Consider the following 23,771-nt stretch of genomic DNA (forward strand, 5'->3'; position numbering starts at 1 on the left):
GGATTTTCTGGGACTTTTAGTATAGTCTTCTATGGACCTCAAAGAAATGTTCTGCATTGGAATAAATTCTGTTGCAATTTGTTCCAAGTGAAAAGTTAAAATGACTGGACTAGAGAGAGAGTTGCATGCATCGTGCCTTGATTTTCCTGTGCATGGCGGCATGTAATGAACCTTTGAGTGGGATTAGACTTAGACTAGATGTGCACGCCACAACGCCCAGTTTTTCCAATCTTACAGTCTTGATTCAAGTCGTCGGCGCATAATAGGAAATTATACAAAAAAATCAATGGGTTGCATCTCATGTAAAAACTTATAGGTGAAGACGTGAAGTACGCCATCTTTTGACAGCTAAAAAAAGACAATAAGAGGAAAAATATGCTGAGCGCCTAGAACGCAAACAGCAATGCAAGCTAGAGATACAAGCAAGCATATAAATAATATTGCGCGCCCTCTCGCAGCTCTATACATATATACGCAAAAAATCCGGATGTGTGAGTTCTTCGGCATCAAGAGTAATTTATATCATCATTTTTATAGAAAGACAAAGAAGAGGGAAAGTGTGGCTTCATATCGTTAGGTAAGTCTTATAGAAAAAAGTGATGTAATTACCAATTTATGATCTAGTGTTTGAATATTAAAAAATTCCATGGAAGTTTTGCGGGTGTTGTGCCTTGTACTTTCCTGTGCACTACGCCCGAGTTGGAACCTTGAGTGCTCCCAAACCAAGACCTCCCTGCAGACACTTGTTCCCCGGGATGCCACTTCCATTGACGAGTGGATACCATGCGTGACCATGCCATGTTTTGAAAAGCACCCTAAACAAGTATTTTCTATGTTCTGAAAATGCACCCCTTAACAAGTATTGGCGTGTGAAACCCTACCCTTAACAAGTATTGGAAACAAAACGGTACTCTTGCTTGACAAGACATTCCCTGAATTGAACCCCCTTAACAAGTATAACGATATCTTAATTGTTATGTCACGGACGTCAGCTTTACCTTTACTTTCATTGGGTTTAGTACCACCCCACGTACCTCACTCAAATCGGACCCTAAACACGTAGTGTTGGGGCAAAAAGTACATTTCAGTATTTTTATACCTTCTCAGATTGGACCGTAAACACATAGTTTTCCTAGCGAAATATATACCCTTTTTTCATCATTTTAGTATTTTTGACACCCTTATTGAGTTACGTATGTAACCTGCCCTATCTTGAAAAAGATATCCTTTTTACATGTTTTTTTTTGGTCACGCATGGTATCCACTCGTCAATGGAAGTGACTCCCCCGGGACGTGTTCACTGCAACCACCCAACCTGTGGGGAATCTACTACATGCAACACACATTACTACATGCAGTATAAAACATACATTAACGAAAATCATTAAAATATCACTTTTGTAACCAAAATATTTTCCATACAGTTGCAATTTATAATAAATAGTAGTATAAATTATAATCTAACTTAGACTGATATATCTGTTGTTTCGGAAGAGTTTTCTTTTAACATTTTCTGATTTTTTTTCGTCTTCCTCCTACACAGATGGATGTCTTCCATCGGGCTTGTAATGGTGGAGCTTCGGCCGGTGCTCTACTATGGAGGAAAGGGTGCACTAGCTCACCCTTCTCAATTTCTGCTTAATTCCCCCTTTCGATGGGCAAAAAGGGGCGCAATATTAAAGAGCAAATAATATTGAATATCAGCTTACCACCTTTCCGGAATATATGATGGTAAATACTGATTTTTATGACAAACATGAAGGATCAGCCAGGTTCTTCTTAGATCATTCGCTGTCATTTATGTTTGTATACAGCTGAGCGTACAAACGTGATTGGCTGGTGCGTCTGTATGCTCAGCTGTATTACAAACATGATGGCGAACGATCAAAGGAGAACCTGATCCTGAATGTTTGTCATAAGAATTTTGTATTTTCTAGCTTATATTTTGTAAAGATGGTAAGCTTAGTATATTCACTATTATTTTCTCTTTATTATTGTGCTCTTGTCGCCCATCATAAATTGGAATTACGCAGTAATCGAGGAGGGTGCGCTAGTGCATCCTTTCTCCATAGACGCTGCAATTGCATGTAAGCGTCAGTCGAACCTCTACCATTTCTAGCTTAATGGCCGTCATCGGTCTAATGACAGAGGGGATACTGTGGAGCCAGACGAAGTCTCGGCGGAGAATTTAATTGAAGGTTTTATTATCATTTCGTTGCAGACAGTGGCTGAATTGAGAAAGATTTACAGAGTAAAAGACATAATATATTATACATAAACAGTGAAATATGTAACTACAACAACATATATTTTTAGATAGAACTGTCCAATAACAAATTAATATTCTAGTAAACTATGAAAACATAAAATTAATGATTAAACCAGATTCATCATAAAGTTTGTCTGCTTTTGAGAAAAAACGGTATAGCTGAAGTGTATGTAGGCTACGAATGAGTATATCATGCACCGGGGAAAAAGTAGATTACTGTTATATAGGGATAATTAGGTGATCTGTCAATCGACAGATGAACTATTAATTTTGTACGAATTTTCTTTTTATTTCTTTCTTTCTTTATTTATTATTTATTTTTATTTTTCCACCCTTTTCTTGTTAGCACAAAATCTCCAAATCTACATCATCAATTTTCTTCAAAATATCATCAGATATGGGGACTTATCATGTGATGTGTGTAAAACAAGTTCAAGGTCAAAAGGTCATCATGACGTCATCTAGACGCCATTTTGTAAAATCACATTATCAATCATATCTTCATTATCAATTATCAAAAATTAACAATATTTACATCACATTAACTTCAGGTCAAGGATCAACCGTTCATGTCATCAAAGGTCATGTAAAGGTCATGACGTGCGCGTACGCGACTGTTAAAATTTTAAAATGCTCAAAATCACTTTTTGACCAAAGTAGAGTATGAATCAGGTCATTTTAAGCATTTCAAAAATTTGCGCGTGCGCACGGTAACGCAGGCATTCTCGCGCGTAACGGCGCTATACAACATAGGATTGCCATTTTTGTCTCACCTGCATAGCAGAGTGAGACTAAAGGCGCCGCTTTTCCGACGGCGGTGGCGTCAACACCAAATCTTAACCGAAGGTTAAGTTTTTGAAATGACAGCATAACTAAGAAAGTATATGGACCTAGTTCATGAAACTTGGCCATAAGGTTAATCAAGTATTACTGAACATCCTGCCTGAGTTTCATGTCACATGACCAAGGTCAAAGGTCATTTAGGGTCAATGAACTTAGACCATGTTGGGGGAATCAACATCAAAATCTTAACCGAAGGTTAAGTTTTTGAAATGTCATCATAACTTAGAAAATATATAGACCTAGTTCATGAAACTTGGACATAAGGTTAATCAAGTATTACTGAACATCCTGCATGAGTTTCATGTCACATTACCAAGGTCAAAGGTCATTTGGGGTCAATGAACTTTGGCCAAATTGGGGGATATCTGTTGAATTACTATCATAACTTTGAAAGTTTATGGATCTGATTCATGAAACTTGGACATAATAGTAATCAAGTATCACTGAACATCCTGTGCAAGTTTCAGGTCACATGATTAAGGTCAACAGTCATTTAGGGTCAATGAACTTTGGCCAAATTGGGGGTATTTGTTAAATTACCATCATAACTTTGAAAGTATATTGGTCTAGTTCAATAAAACTTGGACATAAGAGTAATCAAATATCACTGAACATCCTGTGTGCATTTCATGTCACATGACCAAGGTCACAGGTCAATGAACTTGGCCGTAATGGGGGTATATAAGTTAAAATATTCACACAATAAAAGAGATTAATATAACATGTACCATATGTGTATGACCTACACCGTCATCATAATATATATAAGTGCATAAATATTTGTCAATTTTCGCCCAATGTTTGATATGTTGTAGCTGAGGTCATATTCTTTCTGAATTGCTCCCTTTCTTTTCATTTAAATAACCGAATCATTCTGAAAAATGGCAATTTATAGGGGCATGTCATTTTCGCTCATTTTGTGTGCAATCTCTATGGGATATTACTTTTTCTCAAAACTGGATTCTACATTCCCCCGGGCCACATTCCTCTATTTCGTGACTGTGTGTTTCGTGTTGTAGCTGAGATTCTAAGTTATCGTTATGTAGCCTTTTTTTTTCAATCAGATGCCGGAATTATGCCCGTATTTCACTTGCAATATTGAGGTTGAGATTCTCGTATTTTCCTTACATGTTAAGTCTATGTGAAATACATGAACTGTAACCCTTTATGGGTCTCAAGCGGTCATGGGTGCACGAGTTCTAGCCCAAGGGTGAACATGAGAGTTTTTTCTTTCTTTTCAACATTTCACACATGGTCCTTTATGACCATTACAAGGCATAGAAGTTAAAATATTGCACAATAAAGATATTAAAATCCCCCTTTTTCATATAACATACATGTATATGTGTACTATTACCTATGTAGTATTTTACAAATTTCATCCTTCTTCATTTCTCTACTTTGCCTTCTATTACTCAGCATTAAGTTCAAGAGGACATCACCCTTAATGTATACCAGTTACTTCCACTCCCATGGCAATAAACATGTCAAAAAGTGGTCAGCAATGTTCTTTCACATCACACTCACCTTTGACCTAAGACTCACTATAAATTCTCTGAATTGGCACCTATGTTTCACCCCTATCTCTTCTCCATTACAAGACAGATGAAAACGTCAACCACATTCTCAAAGTTTTCTACTCTAGGAAACACGTGTTTTGAGAACGTCTTAAAATTACTACTTTTGTGGGCTGGTATCATCTCACCTGAAGCAAACTTCATACATTGTGTCTTCCACTTCATCTCATATTCAAGTCCGTACTACCCCTTTTCTCTGTCATTTCACCAAGAGAAAAATAAAAAATACTGTTTGTGCTAGCCAAATTAGTTTTGTGATAATATCTGTGTGATTTTGCGTATATTGTGTCAAATATTGGGATCATGCAATAATTGAAACGCTTTGAATATATTGGATGATTGTCTGTCGGATGTCTCTACACGCATAAAGTTGGTAAGTGGAGATTGGCTCATTACCATTTCATCATATAACTAACCCCCCGCTTCACCTCATTTCCCGAATTTCAAGAGTTATCAACATATTCTTTTCGGAATAACAGTTTGGTTTTCATCATGATTATCATATTGATCTGAATTAACATGGTGATCATATTCATGATCAAGAGAATCAGAGACAGATCACCTAATTCGTCCTCATGACGAATTAAAATTCTAGTTAATTACTTCAAATTTAAAAGTCAGTGAGTAAAGAAAAGGCGAGTAGGCCCTCTATTAGTGGAAAGTAAAATTGCAAGAAAATTGTCATTCAATAATCTCTATTTTTTATTTAGAAAAAATAATTAAAAGAATTTACTTAAGAGCCAAGTTATATGAAGAATAGTTGTAGTGGAAATAGATAGTGTAAAAAATTAAGCATTTGTCCCCAAGAACAGGAGAAAATAATACCCGTTTAGATCTACCAAAAATCTAGAGTGCTCTCGGAGGCTACTGCGGGTCGTCCTAGACGAGTCGTTAGATCTAAATGGTCTAGCACAAAGCACGAATCTGAGGGAATCGCGAGAGGAAATTCACTCTAGACAGTCTAGCACAATCGCAGCATCACGCGGCGTGATCCACTGTTGGACTGTAGATCTAAACGGTCTCGGCGTGAACGCAGCATAGAAAACGGAAGTCCTTCATCGGAGCGCGCGCTTCTCTCGTATATATGTACGTGCTAGTCATCGTTTAAACAATGAGGCCGATTTGCCAAACATATATTGACAAAAATAATATAATATGACACTTATGACTTTTAAAATGTATACTAAAACTTGTGTTACATTATATATAAATATATAGGCCTATATCTATTTTGTATTGGTGTGTTGATTATATTTTTTCGCAAGGACGTTTTCAAAGCAAGTGATTCGCTGGACTGGGCTAGCATGTGTGATTGTGAATGTGATTGAAAGTTACAAAGTTTGGTAGTGAAAGTTTGTGTTTTGATTGTGAAATCGGATATTCTGTCACTGTGGTTCACTTTCCCCCTTGATTGACATTTTTGCCATGACAACGCAATTCGCGAGATGATCTAGACGGGCCCCCAACGTTCACTTCATGTTTTGATATGGAATTTCATGCTGTGTTCGTTCTAGACGATTGTCTAGCGTGACACCAGAGAGAGGTAGATCTAAACAGGGTATAAGTCAAACATTTCCAAACTTATTTCATCACAGAGGGTGGAGTAACAGAGAACAAGGTTATATCATAACCTTGTTCATTGAATAAGTGCCTGCAGTCATTTACAACACTTTCCCTCCACTTCTTACTGAAATTCCTTATGTCAAGGTTTTCTTCACTCCAGTCCTAGTACTCCCTGCTGAACACACCTCCTTCTCTGACTGACCACTATATTATATCCCTGCATGACCTTTGTGCTGATCTCAGAAGCAAGTGGAGGAAGAAGAAGAACAAGTTAGTCATGCCTTTTCTTGTCTGATCTTTCCCTCTCATTGAATGAAGGTAATGATATTACCTATCATCTGTTAGGACCCCCTGTGTGATGAAATAAAGATGGCAATGTTCGGCTTATTTTCCTTGTTCTTGGCCTGGGGATACATGCTTCTTATTTTTTAAACTGTCATTTTGTAACATAGGTCTAGTCTATTGAATTCTTTTATTTTTTCTAAATTAAAAAGAGATTGTTTTGTGACAATTCAGACCAACTTTTCTTTCCACCAATACAGTAGAGGGCCCACAAAAAAAAACAGTTCAAATCAAAGAAGGCCTTTTTTTATTACCTACGCATGGAATTATGCATAATGTTATCGGCATGCACACATGCCAATTGGGTTTGATCACTATTCTGTGATTCAGTCATTTGAACTGCTCAGGAGAAAAATCCCTTGGATCATCTAGCAATGTTCTCAGTTAGGAGCGACCTGATCATAATATCATGCATGAATATGATGAATCTATCTGTTGATGCAAACATGCCACATACATAATGCAATCACAGGTTATTCACATGTTCCCTGTCAGACTCAGTGCTCTAGGAATCTATTGCAAACCATGTAAATTACATGTACAGTAGATCTATATGATCAGATTACGAAAGGGTCTGGTACAGGAGCTGGGAAATTAAAATGTCTATTTTTGCATCATCTTGATCATAAGAAAGTATTTATGCACTATGAATTGTAAATACATAGTAAAGCCTGAATAAAAGTTGTGATTTTTTTCTTTCTGTCCCTGTCTGTGTATGTTTTGCCCTCTGAATTTATTGGTTTAGTTGAGATAAATAATGGAAATTAGAAATAACAGTGTGGTGAATATGATGAAAGTTAAAAGTTTTTCATAATGTTCATTACTATCCATTCTTGTCATAAATTTTTGTTTTTGTTTTTCATTGCATTCATAGATTCCAAGAAAGAAAAGGAAGCCAGAGGAAAGCTTAAGTCATCAGCTCAAAGGTAAAGCTCATTGTTAGGTACAAAGTCTAAGGTTATATGAGCAGTTGTCTAATCTACTGGTCTATATTCTAATAAATGTGATAATTTACTAGTAGGTGAGGAAGCCATTAGAAATAAAAGCCCCCCATTATCAATGAGCAGATGTAGTTCGGTCATAAAGTAGTGAGTAGGAGTGATGAAAGTAGTAGCCTAGTAGTTAGTATTTGTGGTGGTGGTGGTGATCATGGTGGTAGTGGTAGTAGTGCAATAGCAGCAGTAATAGGTCGTGGTGATTGTGGGGAAGGTCAAGTACAGTAGTAGTAGTGGTGGTGGTGGTGGTGGAGGTACATGTAGTAGTAGTTGTTGTTGTATATAGCAGCAGGAGTAGCAGTACATTCTAAAACACAAAGGCAAAAAGTTTGGAAAAGGACCGAGGAGTTCCAGCGTTTTCAACCCTGTCACTCCCCTGCCCTTTTGAAGGATGATTTACCCCTTTCCACCTTTTCATTTTTTAGAGTGTAGTAGTAAAATAGCAGTAGTAGTAGTAGTAGTAGTAGTAGAAGTAGAAGTAGAAGTAGAAGTAGAAGTAGAAGTAGAAGTAGAAGTAGAAGAAAAAGAAACAGAAGAAGGAAGGAGAAGAAGAAGTTTTAGCTCAATATTTTGTTTCATATACATTGCTTGGATAAGGAAAAATGCTAGGAGTATTATTAATTCTGGCAAGAGCAATGCATGTTTTTATTACATGTTCATTCTTATTTCAGTGATCTTTATAATGAATTCATAACCAAGAATAGGACATTTCCTTTCATCATGATATACATCCTTTGAAAAAAATTATACAATTTTTAATGTAATCGTAGCATTGCTGTGGTGCCATCCAAACTGTATGCTTTAGGTTCTTTCAACAAATTATATCGCATATCCCAATTCCAGTGAAACTTGAAAAGTGATATTGTATCTATTGAAATGAATAACACTTAATCATGACAAAATGATAGGTAATCTGAGTTCACTGACTCAGGATTTTTTGTAATCACAGAAAAAATTTACTCCAATTTGGAAAATTTATGTTACATGAATCTTGTAAATAATTATCAAATCTGTATACTTTCTCAAAGTATATTTATGAATAGCAATAGTCACAGGGCAATAATTGCATATGTGTACATTGTTATAAATTTTGTTTCTGAAAATATTTCCATGCTGGGGCAAGATATAACTTAAATCTTATGACCATTTTTTATACCGTAGAGTATATTTGTACATACATGTGCATGATGTTACATACTTTTCACAATATTTCTTTCTTTCAGACTCCTTTCTAAAGATGATGTTATTATTTTAGACTCACTGAATTACATCAAAGGTAAGTTTATGATATGATAACCCATGCATACATGTATTGGTCAACATCACTGCTTTTACAATCTTATTGTGCTTTACAAATTGGTGGCTCTATGCATTTTGATTTCTCATTGTTTTTACACGCCCGCCCTTAGGACGGGACGTATTATGGTATCACGCTCGGTGTCCGTCCATCCGTTAACTTTTCATTGTAAACGCGATAACTTCAGTTTAACTGAATCTAGGCTCATATTATTTGGTGTGTATAATACTAGCATAGATCCCAGAGAGCATATTGATTTTGAGGTCAAAAGGTCAAAGGTCAAGGTCACACTGACATGTTTTCATCTTACCCTTCTGAAGTCTTTGTTAACGTAATAACTTCAGTTTAACTTAACCTAGGCTCATTTTATTTGGTGTGTATGATACTAGCCTGGATCCCAGGAAGCCTATTGATTTTGAGGTCATAGGTCAAAGGTCAAGATCACAGCGACATGTTTTCATCTTACCCTTCTAAAGTCTTTGTAAACGCGATAATTTCAGTTTAACTTAACCTAGGCTCATATAATGTGGTGTGGATGATACTGGAATGGATCCCAGGAAGCCTATTGGTTTTAAGGTCAAAAGGTCAAAGGTCAAGATCACAGTGACATGTTTTCATTTTACCCTTCAGAAGTCCTTGTAAATGCGATAACTTTAGTTTAACTTAATCTAGGCTCATATTATTTGGTGTGTATGCTACTAGCATGGATCCCAGAAAGCCTATTGATTTTGAGGTCAAAAGGTCAAGATCACAGTGACATGTTTTCATCTTATCCTTCTGAAGTCCTTGTTAACAGGATAACTAGTTTAACGTAACCTAGGCTCATATAATTTCGTGTGTATAATACTAGCATAGATCCCAGGAATTCTATTGATTTTGAGTTCAAAAGGTCAAAGGTCAAGATCACAGTGACATGTTTTCATCTTACCCTTCTAAAGTCCTTGTAAATGCGATAACTTTAGTTTAACTTAACCTAGATTCATATAATGTGGTGTGTATGATACTAGCATAGATCCCAGGCAGGAATTCTATTGATTTTGAGGACAGAAGGTCAAAGGTGAAGTTGCCACCTTCCACTTTTCTTGCTTGCAGGGCCATAGCCAGAAGCATTTTGTTGGGGGGGTGTACCAGCTAAATTTGCCAACTAAATTTGGCGTGACAGCGCCAACGTGAGCACAGGGGGAGTTTGATGGGGGATGTGCCCCCCCTACAATAATCACATGCCAAAAGATTTTGAATTTTTAGAATAAAATTAGTGGCATTTGGTGAATACTTTAAGGTAAATTATACAAAGATATACAAAGATATTTGCACTGTAAAAATAAACATTTCGGGATCAAAATAGAAAGGCTAGTGTGCCGTAGTTGCTAACTTGCAGTATAATAATATACCCTATGCATTAATAATATCAAAATCAAAGATTTGTTAATTTTTAATTGACCTTCTGTGCAAGATGTCTCAACTAAAATTTCAAGAGTGCTACTGCTAACAGTGGCGTACCTTGGGTCGCGGCATTTGGGGGACCAGCAAAAATTTTGAGTCATTAAGTGGGCGCGCGAAGCGCGCTCAATTGCCAGGTATACTGACCTTATAGAGACATTTTAAGGACTGTGCAATTAAACGGATATGTATCTTAGTGATCAAATAATGCGAGCGCGAAGCGCGAGCTAAAAAATGTTTGATATTCAGTCCTAAAAAGGGACATTATAAGCAAAGTTTTGTAATTATCATGATATGTACCTGTCTCACAAAACAAACAATGCGAGCGCGAAGCGCGAGCGGATTTTTTTTGTTTAACTTGACCCTAAAAAGGGACATTTTAAGGACTATCTTTCGGAATTCATGAAGTGCGTACGTATCTCATCATAGTCATCTAATGCAAGGGCCAAGCGCTTGCTGATTGTGTTATAATTACACCTAAGCACATGAAGCACTTTTTGAGGTCATTGTAATCATGAACATGATACGTATTTTAATAATGAAATATTGCGGGCGAGAAGCGCAAGCTGACAATTTCTGCAATTCAGACCTGAAGAGGGGCATTCTATGGCTTGTTTGTAGAAATTTACTATTTCACTAATCAAGTGATGCGAGCGCGAAGCGCGAGCTGAAAATTTGTTATAGCTAGATCAGAAAAAGGGACATTTTTAAGGACTGTCTAGGAATTCATGCACTGCAGAAAAACGCCGGTGTTGATTTAATACCAGCCCGGTACCTATATCGGTCCACACCAATGCGAACGTAAACACAGACTGGAAATGTTTTATATATTAAGGCCTTAAAAGGGGGCAATCACTTTAAGTATATAGTCATGAAAAAAGCATATATCACTACATAACACAATAATAACTTGTGTGTTTTGCCAACTGCAAACTTGTAGACAAGTCTACAAGTTGTACACTTGTCTTCATGAATTTGCCAACTGCAGAGTTACCAGTTTTTTAAGTCTTAATTGTGTTCTGTTCTTTTCAGTTCTGAAACGGGGCAGTACTTGTACATCACTTTGTCTTGCCTCTAATTTTACAAAACTAATGTATTTGTTAAATCGTCAATAATTGTGGTATAATTTGCAAACTCACACGCTTGTTTATATTGGGGGAGGACGGGGGGCTTACTTCGTGCGTTATTATAGCTCCATCTGTTTTGTCCCTTGTATTTTGCTGACTAGTAGGGCTCTAAGCCTGGCTACATGGACTTGGATTTGCCAACTGGTTGTCTTTACTCCATAAGTCGTAACCTTCTTCGAAGTTGATACCTCTATTTTTCTTTCCTTTTTTTGTCTTTCTTTCTTTCTCTCTCTCCCCTCTCTCCTTTCTTTTTTTCTCTTCCTTTCTTTCCCTCTTTCTTTTTCTCCCCTATCCTCCATTTTGCCAACTGGTACATGATTTTGCCGACTGCCATGAATGTTGGGGGGTGTCACACCCCCCCATACCCCCCCCCTCTAGCTACGGCCCTGCTTGCTTGGCCAATAACTCCATTTACCACGTTACAGGTGGACGTATTATGTGCTCGCCTTAGCGACACTCTTGTTAGAGTAATTGGTTGGTATGATTTTTACATGGAATGTATTTTATAAAAGATTGAATTTTAGTTATTCAAATTTTTTATTCTGTATCAATGTAAAAAAATATTTTTTCAAGTTGAATATCTTCCAGTTCCATAATTATTTGATAAAATTTAATCTAACATGTATTAGATCATCTATTGGGTCATGGGTTACAAGGACATATCTGTACTTTTAGAAACAATCACAGAAGTGTAGTATCCCAAAAAATTGGGGGGGCACAACTGGGCATATATATGAAAATATTCTTTAAAAGTCCCAAGCGAGTGAGCAATAGTGTTGAAGTTGTTAAGAAGATAAAAATCTATTGTTTGGGGGTAGATTTTAACAATATTTAGAAGATAACATTGTACTTGGCCTCTTTCTTTCTTGTTGGTCGTCATATTTTATTTTATTTTTTTTTGGGGGGGAAGGGAGGGAGCATGGCCTCCAGCCCCCCCCCCCCTTTTTTGTACACCAGTTGCAGAGACAATAAAGTTGTCTGGAAAATAATTGGTTTCAATCTAAAGATGTCATTGCAAGAGATCCAATTTAAATGTTGAGCTAGCTCTCAATATTATTTTGCATTTTGTAGAATCTTTGATTATTCACAATAGTACATACCTTCAGAGTTCATGAAATGATTTTAAGCTCTCATAATTAGGCTGATTGCTTGAAGGCTGAATTAAAATAGAGGGGGGAAGCAAAATCCTCAATTTCTTTTCAGTTGTACGCTCACTTAGGCAAGAAATATGAAGCAGTGGTACAAATAGTAATGGTTTCATGAACTCTCATGCCTCAGATAGCAAGACCACTGTAAGTCCTCTGAAAGCTTATGATACTTTTGTCTTTGAATGTACGTGATGAGTGATGGTGTGGGAGGTCTTCTCTGAACCTATCTTTCAAAGGGCTTCATGAGCTCCATGACTTTTTTGAAATGGTTCACAATAGTCATTCAGTGGTTTCTCAATGAACTTTCAACTTTCCTGTTTCTTTGACAGTATCAAAGTATTTGTGGAGATCACTGAAAGACTCATGACAAATCCTTTAACATTCATTGAAAGTCCATGGAGAGATTGACAAAAAACATTTTTTGCATGAAAGATCTCAGAAAGAACAGTGAAACACTAATGAAAGACCATTGAAATATCACTTTAGGACTGGTCTAATTTCAGCAAGACAACAAGTAGTCTATTTATAGAGATCTTTCAGGAGTTTTACAGAGCCATTTCACAAGGTTCTCAAATTTAAATGATCTTGGAGACTGCTGAACTGACCTTGCCAATTATCATCTTTCCGTGGTCTTCAAGGCAAGCAGTGGTCTTTGTTCTGTGGATTGGGGCATTATACCAAGGTTCCCTTTTTTCTGTCTGAAAATATTTGTATAGGTAAACATGCTGCTGTATTATTTTCAGACCTTGGCTCGAGAATTATAATAAATAGAATTTGACTGGATGCAAACATGGGGACTCATGGCACTTTGTGATATCAGTGATTGATTGTGTGTTTGTGGAAATGTCATTGATGTTGTTTCTCCATTTGAAATGATTTCATTTTAAATAGGTAACTTTTAGGTTCCAGTAATATATTTTCTCTTTTTTTTCCCAAGGTTTTAGATATGAGCTGTATTGTGCAGTTAAATCATCTCAAACTCCACATTGTGTTGTGAGTATAGATTCATTGCGTAAGAAATTTAGATATTTTTGGGGTAATATGTAGTAATGCCCCCAAAATGCAAGACTTTGATAAACCAATGAAACTAAAGTACAATGATCGATGTGAGAATTTAGGAAGAATTATAGAATTGTTTAAATTCACTGTTTTGATGTGTTTGTTGTGTACCGGTATTTTTAAAAAGGTACTGCACATTTATAAACTGGAGACTAACTTCATACAAGTCTGCACTTGTTTGGTTAGCATTAACAACCATGTTGATTTTAAAGCACTTTTTATTCTAAAAGAAAGGATGATTGTTTTATTTTTTTCAGGGGGGGGGGGGCTGGGAGGTTGAAATATAATTATCACATACATTTTCTATAAATTTGTACGATTTGATTTTGATTAAATACATGTACATATCATATTTTTTAAATTTATTTTCCACTCGTGGGCTGGATGACCCTCTTCAGCCACAGGCTGTTCTTCTGAGGGGTCCAGTGTTAATGAAGTTGTCTTGTTCCATATATTCGTGTATATTATTGTCATTTTTTACTGTCACTCCCACTCTCGTTTTCTCTTTCCTATTCCTTTCTTGAAACAAACAAAAAGATTTTCTGTGATACTCCTGTTGATTTGGCAGAAACATGGAATTCAGGAAGGGAGGATCATGACAGATATACAAAGGAAATGTAAGATTTTCAATTCCATTATTCATATAATTTTGATATGAGAAGAATAATCCATTTAGTCCAGCTCATGATATATTATTTTTTTCAATTAAATAGAGATTGGTAACAATTTTCTTTTAAAAATACTTCGAATCGTCATGTATTTAGCTTGGATTGATTAGCTTGATAAATCGTTCCAATGGCAATCTTTTTGGAACCAACACTGTGGGTATATAGTTTGATAGCAAAAGCACAGCTTTGGTCTGTTTACAAGTCATATGACTAAAGTTGAAATTGAAAATAAATTCATACCCATTTAGTATATGGCATCATTAAAAACTGAATTTCCAATTCTCATTTATATTATTTACAGATTTATAATGCATGCATATATTATATATTTGTATTCTTAACGTCTACATTCTTGGTTAAATTTGTGATGGAACACAAAGCATTACAATACATTTTGTTTTTCATGTAAACAAGAAATAAGATCAATTTTGATATTACTGTGGTGACAATGCAAACAATAGTACTGTAGCAGTCTTTGATCTTTTTTACTGTAGCAATGTTTGAGGCATGTGTGATGGGTACAATTGAAATATGATATCACACATCAACCATCACTTTCTATGCAACTCTAAGACATCCCACATAAGTAGTTGATTGATGTCTTTAATAGAATACAACATGCTCATGGGGAATTTGTTATTATTAAAAACAAAAAAAATCCGATTATAAAAAAATACAATACATAAATATATATAAAATAAATAATAACATAAATAGCATCAATTGAAATAAACAAAATGAATTGCAAATATGTTGAATAGATAAAATAAATAAAATAATCGAAAGGATTGCCCATTTCAGAGTCATTGAGATAATTACTCTGTTCTTCCATGGGGTCCATAAACAAACATTAAAATAGTTTATATTGCAATACAAAGGAAATTTGGTATTGAAAAAAAAGGGGGGAAAATATTACATATGCATAACTGAATGCATCAATTAACCTCCCCCATCCACAATACAATTTATCAGACCAAAACCTACTTTATCATCTCCCCCATTTACTGATATGATAATTGCTCTACCTGATAAGTAACTTTTAAACCAGTTAAGTGCTATATCAGTAATCCCAATCTTCTCAAGCTTATTCAAGAGGATCTTATGATCCACAGTGTCGAATGCTTTTTGCAGGTCTACAAAAACAGTTCCAGTGTACATTCTGTTATCAAGATATCTGAGCCATTCATCTGTAACCTTAATCAGTGCAGTGCATGTCAAGTGCTTGATCTAAATCCTGATTGTTCTTTTGTTAATATACTATTAGCATGAAGATAATGAATTGCTTGCTGTTAAATTACCTTTTCCAAAAGTTTAGAGACACATGGCAGTAGCGAAATTGGTCTATAATTGTCCGGTTGTGTTTTGTCACCTTTTTTAAATAATGGTATTATCTTGGCTATTTTCCAACGTTTAGGGACTATACCTTCTGTAATGAATTTATTTATCAGAAATGTCAAAGATCTAAGCACTACTGCAGCAGCTGCTTTCAAAATGAATGAACTAATGCCATCAATGCCAACAGATTTTTTATTTTTTTAAGAATAAATTAATTTCAACACATCGATTTCTGACACTGGCGATAGAACAAAAGTTTCACGAAATGTACCGGTATTTCCATTGCAACAAGTTTCTATAACATTAAAGTTTTCAGCACCAGACCTTAATTTTTCAGCAATACTTGCAAAGTGATTGTTAAAATCATTTGCTAGAGTGATATTATCATGTGCATTACTTATAAGAGGTGGAGTAGAGCTTCTATTTGGTACAAATGATTTCAAAATTTTCCAAGATTTGTTTCGGTCCTTACATTCACTTAATTTTGCAGAAAAATACTTCTTTTTATTTTTTCTAATGTGACTTTATTTCTTAAAGGAGAATGAAACTCTTGGAGCAAGTTAGCTTTTGTGAAAGCAGAAAAATCAAAGAATAAGATCAACAAAAGTTTGAGTAAAATAGGACTAGCAATAGAAGAGTTATGAGCATTTGAATGTCGAGATCACTAATGCTATGGAGATCCTCCCATTGGCAATGCAACCAAGATCTATGATATCACAGATGAACAACTCTCCCCTTTTGGACACTGAAAATATACCCCAAAACATCTCTTTTTGATCATTCTAATCATATGACAAACGATTCATCAATGATATAATGTTGTGAAACCTCTGTAATTGTCCTCTCACGTAAAGAGAACACCTCACTTTGTGATAGATTCTATAAAAGTGAGAATATAAGTGAAATAAGTACTAAAGTAATGAGGGAGTTGTACGTGTGTGACATCACAGATCTTGGTCGCATTGCCAATGGGAGGATCTACATGGCATTAGTGATCTCAATATTCAAATGCTCATAACTTTCTTATTATTCATTCAATCTTCCTCAAACTTTTAACAATATGTTTCTTTGATTTTTCTCTTTGATATGGATTCAGCTGGTTTCAAGGGTTTCATTCTCCTTTAAGCGTCTATATTCTATCCAGTAAACATCCTGTTTTTTGTGCCTAGCCTTATCTTTCATTTTATCAAGAGATTTTATAAGTTCAAATATTGAATCATTAAGCCAAGGGGAATGTTTATTTCTCTCACGCTTGGTTTTCATAGGCATGTGTTTGTTGACAACCTCTAAGAGAAGCTCTTCCCATTTGTTAACTGATATATCAATGTTATCACTACCTTCAACATCATTCCAATTTTGAGCTCTCAAGTCTGCTGTAAATATATCTGTATCATTTCCATTAGATTTTCTAAATGTTACATATTTTGGACTCGATTGGACATTTTAACAAGATTTCCATGATAAATAGCTCATCGAGTGATCACTTAAACCATTATCAATTACACCACAGGCATTTACTTTATCAAGGCAATTTTTGACCATATGATTGACAAGTGTCGATGTCTCATTTGTTACCCTTGTATAATGAACTGTATTAATCTGATGCATACCATGTATGTTATTTAATCTGTAAGTATTTCTTTCTCTCACCCGTTAATGGATGTTTGCTTATATCAAAATTAAGATCACCTATCAAGACTTCAGAGTAATTAAAAGCATTCATAAAAGTTAACAAATTGTCATATGCTGAAACGATATCACTCTTCGAGTTAGGTGGCCGATACCAATTTAAAGATAGCAATGGTTTAGAATTTTTCAGATTAATAGAAATCAGAATGGCTTCAAGATATTCCATGGAATTGTGAGACAGTTGCTGATGATCAATATTTATTATTGCAAATGTACGTGGTAACACCACCTCCATTCCTATTCCTGTCTCTGCGTATTACAGTATAATTAGGTATATTAATTTCATGACTGCTAATGCCATCATCTAGTCTTGTTTCATTCAATGCACAGATATCAATGTTATTACTGTACAGTATTGATTTGACTTCGTCCAGGTGTTTGAGTTTGCTGACGACATTCAACTGAATAAATCTCATGCCCTTAGTATTTAACAATTGATTATAGTTCAAACCATTGGTCATATTTACCCCTTCATTTAAATTTTCACATAAGTCTACGGTAGTAGTGGATGACATTGATATATCGTAAAATAGTAACCACTTCAAGACACATCTAGAGCATTCCCAATCAACAAATTTCTCTGAACTACTAGTATATAAATTTGAAGTTACACTAGTACATGACAAATGTATCCAATTTATTATCAATTTAGGTTGGCAGAAATTTGTAAGCAGTTCTGGTAATTTTTGTAAAGATAGATTAAAGGGGGAAAACCCTTCCTTGTACTTGTGATGTAATTTTGTTGTCTGGATTAAGTTGTTTTATTACCTCTCTTTTTGTATTTAGATTTGATGGTTTGGTGATGAGATTTGAAGCTCCAATTTCCAAAAACAGATGGGATTCTCCTTTGTTTTCAGTTGGTCCAGATGATGACCTGCCATGTCAGGAAGTATATGATGCTCTGTTCCTCAGGAAAGCTCCTCCACCTAACCTGTCAACAGTGTCTGTAAGTAATGTCAAAGTACCAGGGAGTAGAATGAAGAATATATGGAATAATATTGCCATATTTGATTAAAAGAACCAAATTGATAAAATAGATTTTTAATTTGCTCATATATTTACAAATTGGTTTCTTCTGCCAAATTTTGTGGATAAACACTGATCCCGCTAGGAGAGATTGTCGATTAACCACCATTCACTGCCATATTTGAAACATATTTTGCGCTTTTACACAAAATCACATTTATTTATTAGCTTCCTTTTATCGCAATAAAGAATAGCTATCATAGTTCAGGTCCTTTGCAGCAGTGTGGTTTGCTGGACTATTGTTATCATACTTTTAGGTCTTGTGGACTGCATCTTAAATTTGTGGTTTGGATGAATGTGATCTATTAATCTGAATGATTCAAACAACTTACTGTTCATGGACAGTATCCAAAGTATGAAGACAGTTACTGTAGCTTGTTATTGTTTGTAAGTACTTTGAATTATTAAGTTCAACACAACTTCAGATTTCAGTAACATTCCTGTCTTACATTCAGTTTGAATAATTTTGTTTCAATGTGCTAGTTCAATTTTTCACTTTTTATTTAAATCATATTGGGGGTGGGGCTTGGTTTGACCTCTAATTTTTACTTATTAAACAATCTTTACATTTTTTCTAAATCTTTTGCAGCAACCACTTTCAGCCACTAACTTTCTGTATGAGCTAGACAAGAGAACGCAAGAAGCAGTAACGGTAATGGTTCCTAATAATACTCAACATGAAATTCAATTTAAACTGCTTGCATTTTTTTCCTGCAAATATATTTATGCTTTGTGTATCAAGCATATAAAGTTTAAGTGCAGTGAAATTACAGGTATGATGAATGTAAAAGAATAAATATATAGTTTAGATTTCATAAATATGAAGAAAAATAATTTCAGAGTTTAAATGCATGGTTACATGGACTAAGCTGATCATTCTGAGGTGTTGAATTATTGTTTTAGTGGCCCGAACATGGAGTAGTGTGTGTGCACCGCTTTTTAACAGACAGGACAAGGCTCAACATCAAATGACTATTGGATTGGATGATTAGATAATGGGTTGTGAAATACACTGTAAAAAACACATGTGAAAAATCTAATCTAAAACCTGCTATAACTGGGTATATTTGACGATTTAACAGTATTAAATGAAATTAGCAGTTTCTTGATAATTTGTTTTATTTCTTTCTTTTTGGAGTAAAACTACATCTCAAGTATGGGATGGGTTGACCATTTAAGAATGCAATATTTATAGCCATCAAGTCAGATTAGCTCATTTAGAGCACTTGCCTTCATTTCATTCTCAGCCAAGTCATATGAAAGAAATTGTAAAAAAAAAGACAATTTGTCTTTGAGCTAGGAACACAGCATTTAGAGCAGAGAGGGGTAATATTATGCATGTATTATATGTTATGCATGGTCCTACCAGATCAGTTCCATAATTGAAGTGGCAACCTATGTATATACTAGTGCCATATCATCACTATTATTATAGATATGTAGCTACAGTGGTGCTAAAAAGTTAGTGAACCCCACCAGAAAATGCAATTCTTCATACTGAGTGTTGAATGGAGACAACAACATTACAATGTTTGGCGAACCCAGACAAAACAAACTTTATTGAATGTGATATTTTATTACCTGACTTCCCAATTAAATATATAAAACATGGCAGAACTTGAAATATGTTCATTTTCTGGTGGGGTTCACTAACTTTTTAGCTCCACTGTATCTGACTTACACAACTTAGTGTTGATACAAACTTATATAAAAAGTATCATTACTCTCTGAATTAACTGACAACTCTTCTTATTTTGGCAACGATATATGAATATATTGCCTTCTGTTTACGGGGCCTTCCTTAAATGATTCATCTCTGTTTTGTGCTTTATCTCCATTTTATGCTTCTTATGAAAAGGTGTATTTCATTTTATTTATTCAGGCTTGAGTAGTTCCATGAAGTGAAGTATAAATGGGGTCAGACAAAGGAATTGTGATTCTTTTTTTGAATTGCTAATTTGTCATTTCCTCAGACAATAAAGTGGTATTTCTTCCAAAGCATATCTACGTTGATTCAGTTGTGATTGTGAATAGACAGTATGTTAGAAGGTAGTGTTGTGGTTCCATGACATTTGCTCTGGGGACAATCGCTCTGCTCTAAATTCCACTCTAATCAAATGACAAACTTCAACCCTGGGTTTAACACTAAACCCTATCCTAAACCTAACATAAAACCCTATTGCAACACTAACCCTATATCTCAGAAAGAAATTAATCATGGAGCCAACATGGTGTCACTAGTGAAATAGCTAGGGTGTAGCATAAAGATGCAAGATTTATATTGTCACTGTGTAATATGTATTTCATTATATTCTCTGACAGACTCTAATTAATGCACAGAAGACCAGTATACCAGGAGATGACATTTCAATACCAGGAGCCAAGGACAAAATATCCTTTCTAAATTGAAGTGGATTGATAAATATATTGAACTAGACTTTTAAGGCCACCGCACACCTTACAACTGTTCGCAATCCGATTTTAGAACAAATCGCATTTGCTCATTTTCTGAAAATGTGAATGGAACATATAATTTTATTTGAGGTTAAAATTAATTGAAAGAATACTAATATAACCATTTTGAAATATTGCAAGCCTTTATTTTGGAGTAAAGGCCAAATTGGTTTCAAATCGTAGCCAATCGTACGACTGCTATGACGTCATTACGACTAGATATTAAATTTGCTTTTATTCTAAGAAGGATGATAGCATAGTCACAGATTTGAAAAGAGGTATTCGTGCGATGATTTCGAACATTACGCAGTAAGATATTCCAAGTCTCAATATTAGCATCAAATTCTACTACGTTTTATTCCAAAATTGAGTCGCAGACCAATTGTATGGTGTACGGTCGCCTTTATTAAAGGCAACCGTACACCTTACGATTGGTCTGAGTGTATATAATGTCACAAATATTTAGTCTTAAACAATTTCACTTGTGTCCTATTGTACTATCATGGTATAAAATTCAAATTCAGTCATTGTATTAGACCTTAAAATATACATAAAACAAAAGTCAAGCTTTAAACTTGATAAGATGATATTTTGTTCTGTCCGCTGGAGCCCTCTTGGGACAGTTTGTGAATATGTTGGCAATTTCTAGGGTGGAGTATTTATTATTAATCTAATTCTTTTGCACGATTCATGCATTTCATAATGCATGTGCCCGAGTTGCACCCTTACTGATCTCACTCATTCAGTTAAACTAGAGATTGGTCAACCAGTGTACGACACCATGCATAAATCAGTTTTTTTTCTTTCAAAGTGATTCTAACCTAATTTAAACACTAAGATTTTCTCAGATCTCACATTCTGCTGATTACTCCTCATTCATCCTAGTTCAATATGTCTTTAATTTTTTCAATTCTGACTCGCAATGCATGCTTTACACGTATTGGGAAAAGTGTGATTGTCCCACAAGGTATCTCATTTGAATGTTAGTGGTGCATGTAATATGAAATGCACAAATTATAGAAGTGAATCAATGATACAGTGATCTTATATAGATAGCAGCACCACTTACTATGTTATTATCCTTAACCATCATATACGTTCATCTTGCAAGATCTATCAACAATGCTGAATTACAGAGGATAAGAAGGCAATTTATTACCTACACCAAGCTACATCCTATACAAGATATCTCAATGCTTGCAAACATGTTTGTCCAGTATATCAATAACAGTATTAAATGATGATGGGAGCTAAACTCATATTTGCAATGTCTTCTTGAGAGAGAGAGAAATGTACTGGATTCTTCAGTCTGCCTCTACGAGCTTCTCCCGTCTTCATGTGCTAATAATCAGGATAATCGAGTCCTTCACAAATAACTTTTATTTATAATTTTTTCTTGGCTTAAAGACCTTTGCTAATGGAGGGTATTAGTAATAATAAAATGCTATGGGGATCTTTAGAATAGTTGTAATACACCAAGGGCATTTGGACTGTTTCAAATGTAAACAGTTTGTATACTTTAATGCCTGAGCATTTTGATGTGTATTATATAAAACAGTGATGTGGATACTTGATAGACCATCCTCTCAAAACCATGCCCAGTCAAGAGTCATTAATACCTTTCAGAAAAATTTTCTGACCTGACACTTGATGGTTCTTGGCAAATTATATGATTAGGATCCATATCACTATGTTATAATATATGTTTTGTTCCTTATACTCGGAATCTTTTTGTACAATCTAAAGCGAATCATGACTGTTTAATTGTATCCTAAGATGATGATATGGACCTCAATCAGCAGTTCAAGAGTTACAAGTTCTATTGACCACACAAGGCAAAGGTGCAAACCGTAACCAGGGAAACTGGCTTGTCCTTTTCAAATATGCATTCAAAGCACTTGTTTGTACTAATGAGAGTTAATTTCACTCATTTGTAGTCTCTTGGGTTTTTAAAGACCGAAAGGTCAAGTTTGATTTCTTCAACAATATGCCGTAATACAAGTGGAGTTTCCTGAATGTATGTTTTATAATAAATGGGAATAGAGAACAGCAGCATATATAGCTATAATCAAGGTTCCACAGACCTATACTCCTTTTTGAAAACTCGGGGAGGCCAAAAAACTCTGAAGAGAATTGAATCCGGGCCCCTAGCTAACAATATACAGTGTGTTCCAGAAAAAAACGAAACTGATTTTTCATAACAAATAGACAAATGACCTATCATTGTAAAGCTTTATTCTCTTTCATCTGGTATAACTTGGATGATTCCTAATTAACACATGAGTGAGCAATAACAATTTAAATAAAGGATACCAAAAAGTCACAAGGCAGGTGGGTATCTGAGTTTTAAAAGGAATATCACATGTTTGAAAAGTTCATTATCTGCTCTTTGATTTGATTCTCAATCACAGATAATGGTCAAGAAATAACAAAGATCTGTTTATATGAAATAGGCATGAATTCCAATAATTTTTATAAAATGAAGAGGTTTTACAGGCTAGAAGTCGGACTTACTCGACTCTCTGTTTTAATAAAATGCTTTTTTTTTCAAAGAGAGGCGCACTTGAATATTTATTGACCATTTTCTTTGATTTATGACTTTGAAGTATCTAATGAAAGAGCAGACATTGGACTTGTTGTTTTCTCTTTGAAACTCGATACCGCCCACCAAGTGACTTTTTGATCTCCTTTTATCAAATTGTTCTTACTCGTGCGTGAATGAGGAATCATCTAAGTTATACCACATTCCAAGAGGAGACTGAAATTTACAATGATTTGTCATGTTGGGTCTGTGATTCTTAGAGTACAAACGGCTTATAATGTTACTTGTATCTAAAATGTTATCATTTTTGTATAAATACATGAAGTAATAAAGTATTATAGTTGTTTTTCATAAATGCATGCACATGAGATATGTCGAGAGAGATGGAGATATATAA

At 35.0% G+C, this 23,771-nt stretch overlaps 1 protein-coding gene across 3 annotated transcripts; it reads left to right on the plus strand.

Annotated features, from left to right (window-relative positions):
- Positions 1–1,542: 1,542 nt before the first annotated feature.
- LOC129256781 (protein KTI12 homolog) lies at positions 1,543–23,709 on the plus strand. Of its 3 annotated transcripts, none has more exons than XM_064097629.1 (10): positions 1,543–1,731; positions 2,120–2,198; positions 7,469–7,520; positions 8,813–8,865; positions 13,539–13,594; positions 14,198–14,277; positions 18,139–18,298; positions 18,968–19,030; positions 20,701–20,769; positions 21,930–23,709. In XM_064097629.1, exons 1-10 carry the CDS (start codon positions 1,726–1,728, stop codon positions 22,071–22,073), a joined length of 762 nt encoding a protein of 253 aa, XP_063953699.1. In that variant the 5' UTR covers positions 1,543–1,725; the 3' UTR covers positions 22,074–23,709. The 3 variants fall into 3 exon arrangements, 2 of the variants coding, with proteins under 2 accessions (XP_063953699.1, XP_054750919.2); XR_010293155.1 differs by lacking the exons at positions 1,543–1,731; positions 2,120–2,198 and adding an exon at positions 6,396–6,522 and having other exon boundaries at positions 21,930–23,082; positions 23,568–23,709; XM_054894944.2 differs by lacking the exons at positions 1,543–1,731; positions 2,120–2,198 and adding an exon at positions 6,176–6,522.
- The last annotated feature ends 62 nt before the right edge of the window (positions 23,710–23,771 follow it).

This window comes from Lytechinus pictus, chromosome 3, assembly GCF_037042905.1.
Source record: "Lytechinus pictus isolate F3 Inbred chromosome 3, Lp3.0, whole genome shotgun sequence".
In the NCBI taxonomy this organism is placed as follows: domain Eukaryota; kingdom Metazoa; phylum Echinodermata; class Echinoidea; order Temnopleuroida; family Toxopneustidae; genus Lytechinus; species Lytechinus pictus.